At 34.9% G+C, this 15,052-nt stretch overlaps 1 protein-coding gene across 6 annotated transcripts in view; it reads left to right on the top strand.

Moving 5' to 3' along the window:
• Positions 1-14,538, top strand: part of AKAP11 (A-kinase anchoring protein 11) — a 53,044-nt gene extending 38,506 nt beyond the window's left edge. For 4 of the 6 annotated variants that reach the window (XM_055541981.1, XM_055541978.1, XM_055541979.1 and 1 more), the window contains exons 8-12: positions 600-755; positions 3,886-3,969; positions 4,745-4,791; positions 8,082-8,242; positions 10,608-14,538. In XM_055541981.1, coding sequence (XP_055397956.1) covers positions 600-755; positions 3,886-3,969; positions 4,745-4,791; positions 8,082-8,242; positions 10,608-10,748 — 589 coding nt within the window. In that variant the 3' untranslated portion in view covers positions 10,749-14,538. The remainder of the gene's footprint in view (positions 1-599; positions 756-3,885; positions 3,970-4,744; positions 4,792-8,081; positions 8,243-10,607) is intronic. The other 2 variants (XM_055541982.1, XM_055541983.1) reach the window with 2 other exon arrangements.
• Positions 14,539-15,052: the final 514 nt, after the last annotated feature.

Genomic DNA, 15,052 nt, shown 5'->3' on the forward strand with positions numbered 1-15,052 from the left:
TAGAAGGGGCATACACAGTAATTGAACAGCAAATGGAATTTCTTGTGAAGATAGAATAAAACTATAAATGTTTTTTCGTTGAGGAAAAAAATGAGAGGGATTATGATCCATGCTCAGAATGTTGAAGAGATTTGGCTAGTCAGACTGTACCCTCGATTGACAGTCTAGAATTCCTTGAACTACTTTTTTTGTTGTTCTTAAAGCCAGAAAAGGGGTAATTTTTGGTACAAATAAAAATACTGTTTTACAAAGCAGATGTGGCAGACTTAGGAACTTGTGGTCCTTCATAGTGTCACTGTTGAAAATATGAACTGCTTTGAAGAGAATTTGAATAAATGATGTGCTTGGGATGAACCCATAATGAACAGAGTAGGTTAGGGGTATCAGTGGGTATCTCAATTAATTTTGAAATTAATAAGCTCTCCTGCCAAGTCTCTCTATTAGCAGACCCAAACAAAGGGTTAGATCGACCACTGGTCTAATTCTGAAGGTCCCATTTCTTGTTTTTGTCATCGATATCATCAAATGGATATTCCTGTTAATAATACAATTCAGAACCTGATGCTTTTGGACTTATTTTCTTTCTTTCTTTTTTCTAGTCCAAAAGAAACAGAAGAGATTCAGTCAGCTGAGTCTCTTGGTAGCCAGCAGATGCATCTCAGTATTGGTGAGGACAGTACTGGGAGCTGGTCCAACTTAAGTTTTGAAGATGAACACCAGGATGAAAGCAGTAGTTTTCACCATCTAAGTGAAAGGTAACTCTGATTTTGCATGTAATTGCATAGTTTAGGTACTTAGACTCCTCAGAAATAAGTCCCAAATTATACTGAATTTGATTTTAAAATTCTTAATTTGTAAACCTAACCATTATTATCAAAGTGTATTTAGTTCCAACATTATTTCTAATGGTTTGACATTTATTAAATATAGTAATTAGCTGGACTAATTTTCTTTGTGCCAATAATTGAAAAATATATCATACATTTAATTTTATATGCTTCATGCTATACTTGGCCTTCTCATGACCTTTAGAGAAAAAATTTTCTTTCTCACTTTAAAGGACAGGAAAAAGAATAATTATCTGTAAAAGGCATCAAAATGGTCCTGTAATTTTTTTAATATTATAGTAGTATTTTTCTAGGGGAAGGTCCTTATTTGTCCATTCAGGAACACTGTAACTTGAGCAGTTATACCTGAATGACTGAAAATATGTAAACTCATTACAAAAATACAGTATAATATAACAGAAGGCACTTCATGTATCATTCTCTCAGTTAACCTTGTTCCTAAAACCAGTTTTAGAATATTTTATTAATTAGAATTATTTCTTTTATTCGTAATGCTGTACAGACCTTCCTGAGTAACCTATAAAATGTTACAAAATCTTTATTCACATTAAGTGATACTTGGAAATAGTAAACACTGATCATAGCTGAGCCTGGGGAGAGGAGGGGTTTTGGGCACTTGTAGAAAGGACCCTGTGAAGCTTCTGTAGAACAGGCCCTTGGAATGGACTTACCAGGAGGAGGAGGAAAGAGGGGATGAGGAAGCAGAAGGAAAGGAAATGGCTTTTCAGCTGTTAGAACACATCATCTCGGAGTACTTGGTTTGATGCTTGGATTAACCAGTGAGTGTTAATATTTTTATATTTTTATTGTCATAGTTTTTAAAATGTGACACAAGCCACCAATATTTTACAAAATTTAAATCCAAAAAAGGCAGTCTTTAAAACTAGTAGTAGGAAGTGGGGTAATATCACAGATTATCATTTGGCCCTCTCCATAGCTTTAGAAAGTTTACACTTAAATTCTTCTCTCACTTTGAGAAACAGGCTTCTAGAATTTCAGTGGAGTTGACATTGTTGCTTATGAAATCCTGGTGTTAAAGTGGAAGAACTTAAAGACTAGTGGCCATAAAAGGACTGTAGCTGGTTGAACGACTCAATATGGAATGCTGTCCAATATGATGAAAAGAAGGAAGTGCCTACCAGGGTCAGCCCTTGGTTCTTCCTCTTTAGCATTATTTTATCAGTGGTGTAGAACACTCATTATTTGTGAGTGACTCAAAACAGAGATGAAAAGGTTAATCCTGTTAATAGAACCAGAGTTCAGAAAGACCAAATCAGGCTGAGGCTAAACCAGTTGTGTTTAACGTGAGTAAATATCTTTAGGTTCAGAAGATTAATTACTTGAATGGGAAAAACCTGACCTGATAGCATTTTGTCCAGGAAAAAAAAAAACCTGTGGTTTAATTGACCATAGAATTAATAAGAACTAACAATACTGTGTGAATTTAAGGTTCCGGCACAAAGAAAAACTTACTGGGGCTCATCCAGGGTTGGTGGTGTGCTTGCCTCCTAGAGATTAAGATTCACTGGGTCATTGGCAGTCCCAAGATTCTGCATGCTTGATAAGTGCCTCAGATGATTTTAAAGCAGGTGTTTCAGAGACCTCACTTAAGATACATCCACTTTAGTGTAGAAATGGGTAAAAATTTTAATTTTGTAATTTTTTTCTGTGTGTAATCATTGTATTAATGGAAGTAAATATGGTGTTTGAGATCATTAATTTTCTCTCTCTTTGGCTCACAGCTGTCTAACCATTCTGTATTTCCATATTTTCTCGATTTTGGTTTGTCTGTCACCAGACTGTGTAGGCAAAACTGGTTGGTTTCATGGTTTTACACTAGAGCTAAATTTGTTTGAATGTAATGCTGAAAAGACACTGATCAGTTTTAATTTTTATTCTGTAATGCTTTACGGTTTGTAACAGTTGGATAGTGCTAATATGTACATGTTTATTATTGAGATAGCCTGAAAACTCTTTAGAACTTTTAAGTAATCAGCCCCTTTTTGGGAACCGTATCAACATTTACTGATGCATAAAAGGTGATTTTATGTTAACTCATTTTTAGAACCCAAATTTTATATTGTGTAAATATTTTTATAATTGTCTAGCCTACTATGGGAAAATACAGCTGCTTATCACTGCAAACTAATGTGCTTACTAATTATTTTAATGATAAGAATTTTTAAAAATTGCATGTTTAGATTTTAATCTGAAAAGCTGAATTTAGTTTTGTTTCCAAACACAGTTGCTTTTTGTGTTGTGTCGCTTTGCCGCACTTGTGGAATGTAGTTGCTTTCTTCTTCTGATTAGGCAGTAAGAAGGTATTGGTGGGGTGTTAGTGACTGGCTGATCTGTCAAGTGTAACACTTGATGAGACCTTGGCTATGCAGTATTCTGAAGAAAATGTATATTATTTAACCTGCTGAATTATACATAATGTGTGAAATGAAGGTAATTGACATAATAATGAGTATCTTAAAATGAGAAGATGTCTTTTCTCCCCGTAGTTAGACAAGGTCTTTTGGGAATATGTTTCAGTGCCTTCGTTCTCATCCTTTTCCCGTCCTCCTTCCCCGCCCTGGCCGTCACTGTGTGCACTCTCTGAAGACTCAGGGGAAAAAAAAGACTCGAGAGAATGTTAACCTGTGTAAACTTTATCCAAACTGAAGAGCATTGGCTTTTTACAAATTATGTCCTAAGTTTTGCCATAGACGTTAATTTCATTGTGAAACTTTTTCCTTCTTCCATTCATTTACTGTCCTAAAAGTCACTGTCTGAATCTGTAAAATAAATATAAATTTAGAATAATTTTCATGAACTGCTGAGGACAAGTAAGAAAACTCCCTAATCTCTGAAGCTGTCAAACACCTCGTGTAGTAGCAACAATGGTCTTCACGTAACTCCATGGATGCTGCGCCCACTGAGGCAGCTTCAGAACATCCTCAGTTATCAGTGATGGATGCCGTTCCAAGGAAAACCAGTGTTGTTTTTACCATTCATTTTCTAGTTCAGCTCTGTTCTTTTCTTCCTCTGGCAGTAATGGTAACAGCAGTAGCTGGAGCAGTCTTGGTTTAGAAGGAGATTTGTATGAGGACAATTTATCCTTTCCAACATCAGACAGGTTGGTCCAGTCCAGAAATCTAAACACTGATGAGTCTTTCACCACTAATGCATGATATCATATTCTTAAAAGAATGTGGGTTAGAGTGCCAACATGTATCAACCTGCTTTTCTTCTATATTTGATTCTGCTTGATAAATTTACATCTAATGAAAAAATTCAACTCTGCTAAGATACGACTGACACCTAATTGCAAAATGTGTTACTTTTATGCATGTGTTGCACTGCTTGCTATTTTTCATTCTACCAATTACTGTTTCATTAAAAAGAGCTTGCTTCCTACAGGATTTCTGTTGTTTTGTTTTATTTTGTTTTGTTTCTGTATATAGTTTCATTTCATTTATAAGAAAAGTATAGGAAAAAATGTGTTTTTAACTATTAAAAATAGACAAATGGCATCAACCGAAGCACTAATAAATAATTACTCATGGCATTCTGTGATATTCAAATGCTGTGTTATCTAAAACCAAATTAGCATATTTTTGCTTTAAATTATTTTAAATTTTATTATGTAATTACTTGACACTCTGTATGTCATGGTCAGGTAGAAATTCTATTACTGATAACTTCCCTTTAGGCACCATTGGCACTTGAGATTTTAACATGAAATGGTGTGAGAAGCAAAGCTTCCTTTTTATTGTCATTTCTCCCCCTTTTAAATGTCATATGTCATATTGTAACATTCATTTTTTGGTCACATTTTAAGAATTGACTTTAATACCATTATTAATTAAAGCTTTTTTTTTTTTTTAACTGCTTTTGCTTCATTTGGTAAGTGATGGGCCAGATGATGATGAAGAGGAGCGTCAGACTGATGTAGAAGGTAACTGGCTGTTTGTTTGTTTTTTAAAGTGTTTGCCTGTTTTTTGTATAAGGTATAAAGTTCTTTAGGAAAGTTGTGCATTTTCATCAAATAGGCACTGTATTATTGATGAGTAATCAGGGTTTTTACATTGCAAAACAAATTCTTTTTTGTTTAAATTCATTAATTTATTTGCCATTTTACTAGACTTGGAACATTCAAACAATACAAACATACCAAAAAAAAGACGTTATAAGAATCTATATGGAGCCCTATCAGATGGGAAATACTAACTGAAGACTGTTATTAATAACAGAAAAAATCATTTTATAATTCCATAATGTTTTTTTTTCCCCTTCCCTTTTGGTTATTAATGTCTTTTGAGATCCCTTCAACACAATATTACTCATTTAAACTATTCAGTGTAACTTGAGATTATTTATTAGGACAAACATTGATTTATTTTTAAATTGTTTTCCATTAAAATTACAGAAGTTTGCAATTGGAGTAGACCCAGGAGAAGTTCTTGTCTACATTTCTTATTACACAGATAATAAAGGAATTGAAAGATGAAGAAATATTCCAAATCAGGGTATTCTTGAACTAATCTATCCAGTGTCAGATCTTTTGCTGAGCAGCTTGTGTTATTTGATTGTTAAACTAAAAGGAGGGGGTACTCATCAGTATAAAGATGAACTACTTTAAAAGAAGTATTCAGTTATTTGAGGGAGAAATTTATAATAGTCTCTTCATATAATTTTGTTTAAAATATAAAATTCTTATATTATGAGATATAATTATTATAATTATCACATGTCAATTTGTTTTCCTTTTAAACTAGTTATTTCTAGAATTAGTGTTTGATGTCAATCTTAAAAAAAATCAGTAAATAAAAGATATTTTTAAACCAGTTCTCCCTTCCATTAATTCCAGTCTTACACTTGCACATATATTTGAAGAAAATACTCATTTCTTCCTTTAATGATCATGGTTCCAAATGTGTAAATACTACGGTTCTGGAATGTGATTTGTAATTCTTAGTTAAATATATTAGAATGTCTTAAGCAAATCTCAAAAACTTCTCATGTTGAAACTGAGTTTTCATTATATTTAGATGGGTGTTTTTTTCCAAAAATCTTATTTTCCTTTATTTCTGAAAATAACAATAATGTCTTCTATAGAGTGGCATGTAAGAATATTCATGTTTAGACATTAGTTTTTGAACCAGTGATTCTTTAATCATCTCTTTAGAAATAGGCAAACAGAAAATTGTAGGAACAAATTACTTAAAATGTACTTTCCACCTGGGTTTCCAGTTAGTTTTATTACCAACTGTATTTTTTTAATTTAGAAAGGTCATGTATCAGTTTTGAGTCCAAATCCTCAGACCTAAGATTATTATTATTTTAGTTCTAAAACCACTCCTAAGTAGCCATTTTTCATATAGGGTTTCTGGAAGTAAGTTTTTTTCCTCATCAGATATAAAGTAGGGGTGAAAAGGGAAAGTAAAAGTGAAAGTCACTCAGTTGTGTCCGACTGTTTGAGACCACATGGATTATACAGTCCATGGAATTCTCCAGGCTCTAATACTGAAGTGGGTAGCTTTTCTTCTCCAGGGGGATCAGACAGTATTTTTAGAGTTTTTGTTAGACTGTTTATACTTAGTTGCTCAGTCGTGTCCAACTCTTTGTGACCCCATGAACTGTTGCCCACTAGGCTCCTCTGTCCATGGGATTCTCCAGGCAACAATAGTGGAGTGGGTTCCATGCCCTCCTCTGGGGATCTTCTCAACCCAGGGATCGAACCCAGGTTTCCCACATTGCAGGCAGATTCTTTACCATCTGAGCCAGCCAGGGAAGAATTTTTGCTTTATTTTTTGCTGACTAAAAACAATTCAGAATTATGGAAATCCTAAGGCAACAAGCTGTATTTATTTATTTTTGTTTGTAGTTATAGGATGTCAGTTCTTTCTCTTTTCACTAGAGTTGAATGACCTCTCTTAGAGATCACTCTTAGGCAACCAGACACCCTGAAGTGAAAAATCAAGTGATACAGAGAACCTTTCAACTCCATGACCTCTGCAGAATTTATAGAATGGCCCAAAGACTATGGGACTGTTGTGTGCCAGACCCATTTTTGATAGAGAATCAGAGTGCGGAAAGGAAGGAAATGATAATACATTTATTTTAAGAGAATAGCATGAACCAATTTTTTTAAATGAAAAATCTTACAGGTCAGTAGGAACCCTAAAAATTAGTAGTGGTCTAAAATGCCCTCCCAACTGTAGAAAAAAATTAGGGACACTCACCAGCAAATGTCCATTACTTGTGCAAATTGGTGCGGTGTCTGCCCACATCCCCCCTTCCTGCTTCTTGTGGGGGAGGCCCGGGCCTCAGCACTGCTGGTTGCTCAGCCACCACTAAGCAGTGGTATTCAATACAGGATATTGGTTTAGTTTTATAGTCAACAGAGATTCACCTTTTTTTATGTTGAAAACATAATTTTATTAAAAAAAAAACAAAAAAACAAAACTTGAGAACAGTGTCTTATAAGACTGTACCAGAAAAGTCCGTGGTTTGGTTTTGTGGATGTAAGTGGTTGCATATGACTTTTTTTTTCTCCCCGCCCACCTGGCCCGCCCCCCCCCCCCCCCCCCACCATATTTTACCTGAAAAGTGAAGTGATTAAGAGCATGGAGCCAGATTGCCAATGTTAATATCCTGACTCAACTGTGTCCCAGCTGTGAGACTCTTGGTCTGTCTCTACCCCTGATCCCTCACCTGTAAAATGGGATGATAGCAGTTCCCTCCTCCTAGGGTGCTTGTGAGAGGTGAGGGCGTTAGTGTGGCTAAAGGGCTTAGAACAGCACTTGAGCTGTAATATGTGTGATCCGAGTATTCACTCCTGCTGCTGTTTCTCTTAGTTCAGAAAGCTTTCTGAAAGTCCATTTAATATATTTATTTGTGTTTTGATTGTAATTGTAGCATTTTCGTTTTATTTGCTATACTTGTGGATTATATTTTGACATAAATTATGGCATTTGTGAATTGCCAGTTGAATTCAGTGCCTCAGAATAGAGTTTTGCATTGTGCTGTCACAGATGATCAAACTGTTTCTTTATTTTAGCATTATTTTGCCCTTTCGAAGTAATGCTTTAGTTGGTGTTACGGTGCAGTTAAGAAAAGATTATTTTTTGGAAAATTCCTTGGAATCTTAAGAAATGGAAAATGCTTATATATCCTTAGAAACCAGAGTACTGACAGTTGAATTGATGGATTTCACTGCATATTGCTTAAAAATTTAAATTTTAGGTTTGGAGCAAGATGGAAAGACTCTGCTAATTACAAATATTGACATGGAGCCATGCACAGTAGACCCCCAGCTAAGGATTATTCTTCAGTGGCTCGTTGCTTCTGAGGCAGAAGTTGCAGAACTTTATTTTCATGACTCTACAAAGAAGGAGTTTATGCAAGTAAGTACCTACCTTGTAGGGTGGGTGTGAGGGCACAGTGTATGCTGCTCTGTGTCACACAGTTGATCTGATAAGATGCCCACTGATAGCAAATGGGCAGATGCCCGGGCATTAGAGTCCAGTGCTTGGGCTCAGATACCAGCTCTGCCGTAGTCACACCTTGGGCGGTTCACTGGTCGCAGTCTTTTTATCTGGACTGTGGACATGAGCATAGAATTTACCTGGCAGAGGTTTGTGAGGATTAAATATAACACTGTTAAAAGGTGCTTAATCCAGTGCCTGGCACATCCTAAATTCTCAAAGCTGGGTGTCTTTAATAAGCATTTCATGTGCTCATATGAAAAGATTGAGTTATTCTTTGTACTTAATTGATGCATAATTATGCCTAGTAATGAGTATGTCTCTTCTGTTAATCCAGTGTCATTAGTATGAGAAGCTAGCATAAGCAAAAGCCCCATTTAATAAGGGATAATAGTTCACTTTGAGCATTTAGTAGGGTTCTAATAATAAAACATTCAGATTAGGTGCATTAAGAGAATATTTTTATTGATAATTTACCATGTACCAGTTACATTATTAGCCAAAATTTTTAGTTTGCAGCCTTAAGGTTTTTGTCCAGGACTTTTCTTTATCAGAACTTTAATTTAATCTTATTGTATAATGTAGAATAGTTCAAAGAATAACCAATATAAAATGATTAATAGTAACAAAAAAGGAATTGTCAAGTTACTCTTGATTTCCGGTTCAGAATTTTCAAAAATATTACTGAAAGAAGTATGTGAAAAAGATATATTAAAAAATTGTTTTTTGTATTTTGTTGTTTTTATTTAGACTTCTTGAATTTTTCCAGCATAGATTTCTGTTTAGAGGCAGAGGGAGAAAATAAGACAGAAAATAAGTTCAGGAAATGAATTGTCAAGGGGAAAAAATGGGTAGGCAAAGTATTAGAACTGACTATATGGAAGCAAGCATTTTCAAGTCGTTTAGTCTTAGATAAATTGAGGACTAAGGAAGGCCTTAGGCAGAGCTGAGTGTAATGGTGCTGAGGTAAAGGAACCGCATCCCCACATAACCTAAGAAAACATTCTTGCAGTTCCTCAAAAAGTCAAACACAGCATTATTATTATAACCCAGAAATTCTCCACCTAGGTCTGTACCCAAGAGGAATGAAAACATATGTCCAAGGCAGTGTTATTCGTAATAGACCAAAAGTGGAAACATCCTAAATGTCCATTAACTGATGAATAAAATGTGGTCTGTCCATGCAGTGGAATATTGTCTGTCAGTAAACAGGAATGAAGTAGAGACATGCTACACCTTGGAGGTGGAGGACCCTTGAAGTCATTATGCTAAGTGAAAGGAGCCACGTCACAGAAGGCCATATATTTTGTGATTCCATTAAAATGAAATGGCCAAAATAGGCGAATCTATAAACTGAAAGTAGATTAGTGATTGCCTCGAGTTGACGGGGTTGGGAGGAATGGGCAGTGATTATTAACAGGTAGGACTTTTTTTGGTAACAAAGATATCCTAATGTTTGTGGTGATGTTGCATTCAACTCTGTGAGTACACTAAAAACCATTGGCTGGTCTATTTTAAATGGGTGAATTGTGTGGTATGTGAATTATATCACAGTAAAACTATTTTTGAAAAGGTTAAGCATATTTATATTACAAACAATTGTTTTTATAGAACTAAATAGGAAAAAAATCTGAGTTGAAGACATATTTAGATTGGTGATGATAGTTTAAACCTGTATTTTTATACTTAAAAAAATGAGGTATAATTGATATATAACACCATATTAGTTTCAGGTGAACAACATAATGATATTTGTACATACTACAAAATGATTGCCACAGTATTTAATATTTATTTACTTTTTTTCTGAAACATGAACATTTCTTACGTGTTTCTGTTGAGCCCGGAGTGCGTATTCCAGGGGAGAAAGCCACTGTATGTTGTGGAAGGAAAATCCACATCCTTTTATTAAGCTTGACATTGTCTTTATTATTTTATGTTCCCAGTTGAGGGTGTGGCAGATGTATTTAGTTCAGTTCAGAGTTTCCTGTAGAGATGGAGCCTCTCCACGCCCACACAGACACTGTGCTGGGTGAGGTTTGTGGGGTTCAGACTCCCGCAATCCCAAAGTGTCACTCTGTGGAGGAGAGTATTTATAAAAGCCAGGAAGGAAAAATGTTCAATTTGTGTAAAGAGTGGTGGTTTAGGGGAGAATACCTTGTTATAACTGGGAAACAGTATTTTGCTGCAAACAGCAGTTTCATCCAGTGTTATAAATAAAAATGAAAACTTTATTAAAAAATTGCTTTTGGTTAATGTTTGGCTTATCTTCCTTTTTTACTAGCTTTCAAAACGGCTACAGGAAAAAGGGTGGAAGGTGGGAGACCTCCTGCAGGCTGTGCTTAAATACTATGAGGAGGTGGAGAAGAAGTCCAGTGAGGAGAGATGCAAGTCCCTGTTTGATTGGCTCTTGGAAAATGCATAGAACAAACTCCAAACCAGTAAATTTTATTATTTGTTTTGGGAGAGGAAGAAACAGATAAAGACACATAGGGTAAAATTTGAGTAGTGAATATTAACATTTAAAGTGAATTGGGAGGAAAGTAAATAGCTATTAAGTGTGTTGTGTCATCATATGGTGTATATAGTTCATACTTTCGTAATCTGTCAGATATTATCTTCATTTATTCTTCTGTACACATGTGCAGTGTGTTAAAAGTAAGACCCTAAGAACATGTATTTGAAGGAAGGTCTGACTGTGAGGCTTTCAGGAACATTGACTGATGACGGCGTTCTTTTCGCATCCAAATAGTGCTGCTAGAAATTGCACTGAGGTGGCTGAAGGTGGGTTCCAGGGATAAAGAGTTATAATTTTGCTCCTTTACAAGCAAATGGTTTCCTGTTAATAACAAATCTGACATCAAAAAAACAGCATTGAGGCTAATTTATTTTTCTGACATCTTTTTCTATTTTTAAGGGTCAGTTTTATTTTCATGGTTCAGCTATTGGTATTTTCTTGAATCCCCCAAGTTATTTAATTTCTTATAAACAGTAGTTTAGGTTTCTATAAATACTATAAATGACAGTTTCCCCAGCCTTTCATTAAATAATCTTATTTGCTAATGTTTCCAGTTGTTCTGGCATGAAAGTGAGTGAGTGAGAGTGTGTTTGTGTGTGTGTGTGTGTATTTGTGTGTATGTAAAGGAGAACTTAAACCTTGCTAGTGGTGGGTACCCTCTTTTATTTTACTCTTTTCTGGTTACAAACCCACTGTTAACATTAAAAAGGTGCTTTAAAATAAAATGTCTATAAAGATTGTGCAGTAAGAATTTTTCTTTTTTGACTATTTTGAGTCCCCAACTTATTCTTTAAATGAAAATAAAGGTGCAAAACATATTGAAATTTTAAAATTTAATGTTCATTTGGAAATGCATTTAGAGAAGCCCAATAATTGTTTTCTCTGTTGGGATTTTGAAAAAATCCTTTAGGAAGGATTTTTAAATTAAAACTCCACTTTAGCAGGGTTAAGCTTTTTCTAGAAAAAACGGGACCTTCCCACCAACCCCTTCCCCAGTAAAATGTATCTGTACTGTTTTGTAAAGTCCTCTGATACAGTCTTTCTGGGCTCTGCATTTTGTTCCACTCGTCTTTAGTAACTGCGAGTTGACTTGAATAGAGGACCAGGATTGTGTTTTGTATGAGGGTATGTGCATGTGAATTTTTGATTCTTCCATTAGCAGATTTTTAATTGAGAAGAAATCATTTTTGTTGGAGGCTTTTGGTTTTGCTCTCACTTTTTCTTTTTTTCCTGAGAACTGACTCTTCTGGAAGCTGCACAAAGTATCGAGGACAGTAGCACCTGCAGGGGACAAGGAACAGGGCACTTGCATTGATTTGAATTACAGTTATGGCAGGGAAATCATTGCTTCTTAAGAAAAATGCCAAAATCTATTTAAATGTTTTGAGGTTACACTTACAGAAGCTTCTATTTTTCTCAATTTAAGATGAAGAAATAGAGCAGGCCTTAAAAATAAATTTTGCTAAAGTTTCTTTGGGCATTTTTTAAGGTTGGAGAAATGTAGGAAATGTATGTAAGCAGAATTGATTCTGTCTTTAGCTTCTTAGAATTTGATCTGCAGCAGCACTGGACTAGGTTCTTAATTGTTAGGAAGCAGGTTGTTATAACATAGATTAATTGATTATTAAGCTTAGGTTGAATTTTTACAAGTGTATAGCTATCAAATTGTGTTTGGTATTTTCAGTGTATGTACGGGTGTTATTAACAGCAAAACTGAGTTCTGAATTTCTTTTAAGCTAAAGTGACAATATGTTAGTTCTGTAAAACTCTCTACTTGAAAATGTTGATTTCCTGTATGGTAAGGTTTTCCTCCTGTCTTTGTTTTTGTTCGTTTTCTGGAGCTGTGCTGGATTCCGAGTTCCCTGTTCAACCACTGTGGCCCAACAGACCAGTCCTTGGACCCTAGCGTGTGTTACTGATCACAGTGGAGCTGCACACATAGCGGTTCAGTGCAGGGATGTAGAGAAAAATGTTTAACGTTGGCAAATGTGAAAAGAAGCGGGAGTTAAGCTTCCTTATATAGAGAGAGAACATTGGAGTTTAGAGCAGTATCTTTTAATCAAGAACAGTCTAAACTTACTTTGTTTAAAGGCACTTTGTGATTTTTCCAAAGATGTAGATCTATTTGGTTGCTTAGCCTTCAGAACAGATCTGTTTGTTGAGGACGACTCTGTCTTATTTTGTTAAAAATCTATTTGATGTAACTTTATTATGATACTGTAATATTGCCATTCTACATACTTTGGCCCTTATGAAATATCATGTCTTATTCAGAACTGTTAAAATTGTGATGTGCTTTGGGTTGAATTTTCTGTTTTATCAGTTTCAGAACCATTGGAGAACTGTGAAAAAAAAAGTAAAGGAAGTCTTGGATGGGGTTTTTAGAACATTGTTTCAGACGGAACTTCTTTTTCCAAGCCAAGTTTAAAATTCCATTTATATTTGGGGTATTAACTCATTTTGATTTTGATTTATTTCCTGATTTTCACAAAAGGAATGCTTCATTTATAAATCACAGAAGAAAATTACAGTATCTCTGGGATGGTTTAACACAGTTTAATGGTTTAATGGAGTTTTAAAATCTTTGAGAACATTTACTCAGTGAATATATGTGATAACATCTTCATAGTTTGACAACCATTCCATTTACCCTTTTAGATATTTGACATGAATTAATTCAACTCATAATACTTCCATTTTGCTTAAATAAAGGTTTTATTTTGCTGGTAGGAGAAGTTAGTTAGTTATTAAATGCACCAGGTATAAAGTAAAAGATGGTTTACCCACGTGGTTTTGATATCACGCACATTCCCCAGATGCAGTGTTTAACCTTGACTCATCATCAGGGTCTAGACTCAGATTAGTAAATATTCCTCTCTCACAATTAAAATGATCAGTTTCCCATCAGTCTGTTGCTTTAAATTTTGTTTCTTCAAGAGAAACTTTCCACAGAATTAAGAAAAATAATAATGCATCCATATTCAGGGTGTAGGGAAAATTCTTTCCATTTCAAGCTCTGTCCACCCGTCACCAGCACAAGAGAAGTAGAGCTTCCCTGGGAATTACGAAGCTGTGCTCAAGTGAAATGCTTTTTTCCTCACTCTCGTTTGAGGCCCTGCATACATTGACTAACTCACCGTATTCCTGCTCTGGAGATGCAGATGCAGTGTTGGTCACACTTGTCACTTTATATATTTATTTTTTTCTACCATCCATGTACATTCCTTTCACAGGGGTAGAATCATAGGTCTAGAAGTTCATTGTCTTGTTTTTTGTTGTAATGTTTGAACACTATTTAATATCAGGTTTTAATATTGCTGGATTTGCTACCTTTTGTTACTTGTGCAGTGTTAATAGTAATAATTCACATTCTTGTTTAATATACCAGCTATAGAGCAAAAGCAGCTTTGAATAATTATAGCTGTTTATTTGACTGTGCTGAATTATTCCGTTAAGATCTTGTATAACAGTAACTTTTTTCTTTTGCTTTTTCAGTAATTTAATATGTTCATTTACCAAAATATGAACTTCAGGATGCACTAAAATTTTGTTTTTGCAGTGGCTCAAAAATAAACATTTCAGAAATTACTTTTGTAATAATTTGCGATCAATTGTTCTTTTATTTTTTCCAATTGTTTAAGTCTGTGATCTTTCTCTCCCAATTAAGAATTTCCCAATAAACTTAAGAGATGCCTGACTTTGGTTTTCAATCTGTAGTATCTTGTTAACACACTCAATACTGGACTAAAACAAAAGCATAGAAGGCACATCAAACAACCTCTACGTTTCTAACATTATTTTAAAGAAGAACGGAAGCTAGAATATTTTTAATTGGACACTGAATCCTAAGTTTTTATTCGAGTGCCTCTGAATGCTGACAGGATGACTTGACAGGCTGTTTGCCTTTTGGATTTTAGTGCAAAGTAGAATATTGTGATTGCCTTGAATATAAGTGTGTTAGGGAATTCTCCAGTTTGGACTGAGCACTTCTTCCATAGGATATAGAGATCAGACCTTTGTCATGCTATATAGTATCAGGTACTTCAAAGCTAGGTGCTTGATTATTTATTACTAATGGAATTTGACTTTAAGTGTCTTCAGCCTTGGAATTAGTGATCTTCTAGCTTTTCATGAACGTTTCAGAATGTTAGCAAATAATGATCACATATAATGGCTTGGGTGTGAGTACATCTCAGGAACCAAGAAAACAA

Source organism: Bubalus kerabau, chromosome 12, assembly GCF_029407905.1.
Source record: "Bubalus kerabau isolate K-KA32 ecotype Philippines breed swamp buffalo chromosome 12, PCC_UOA_SB_1v2, whole genome shotgun sequence".
NCBI classification, from domain to species: Eukaryota; Metazoa; Chordata; class Mammalia; order Artiodactyla; family Bovidae; genus Bubalus; species Bubalus kerabau.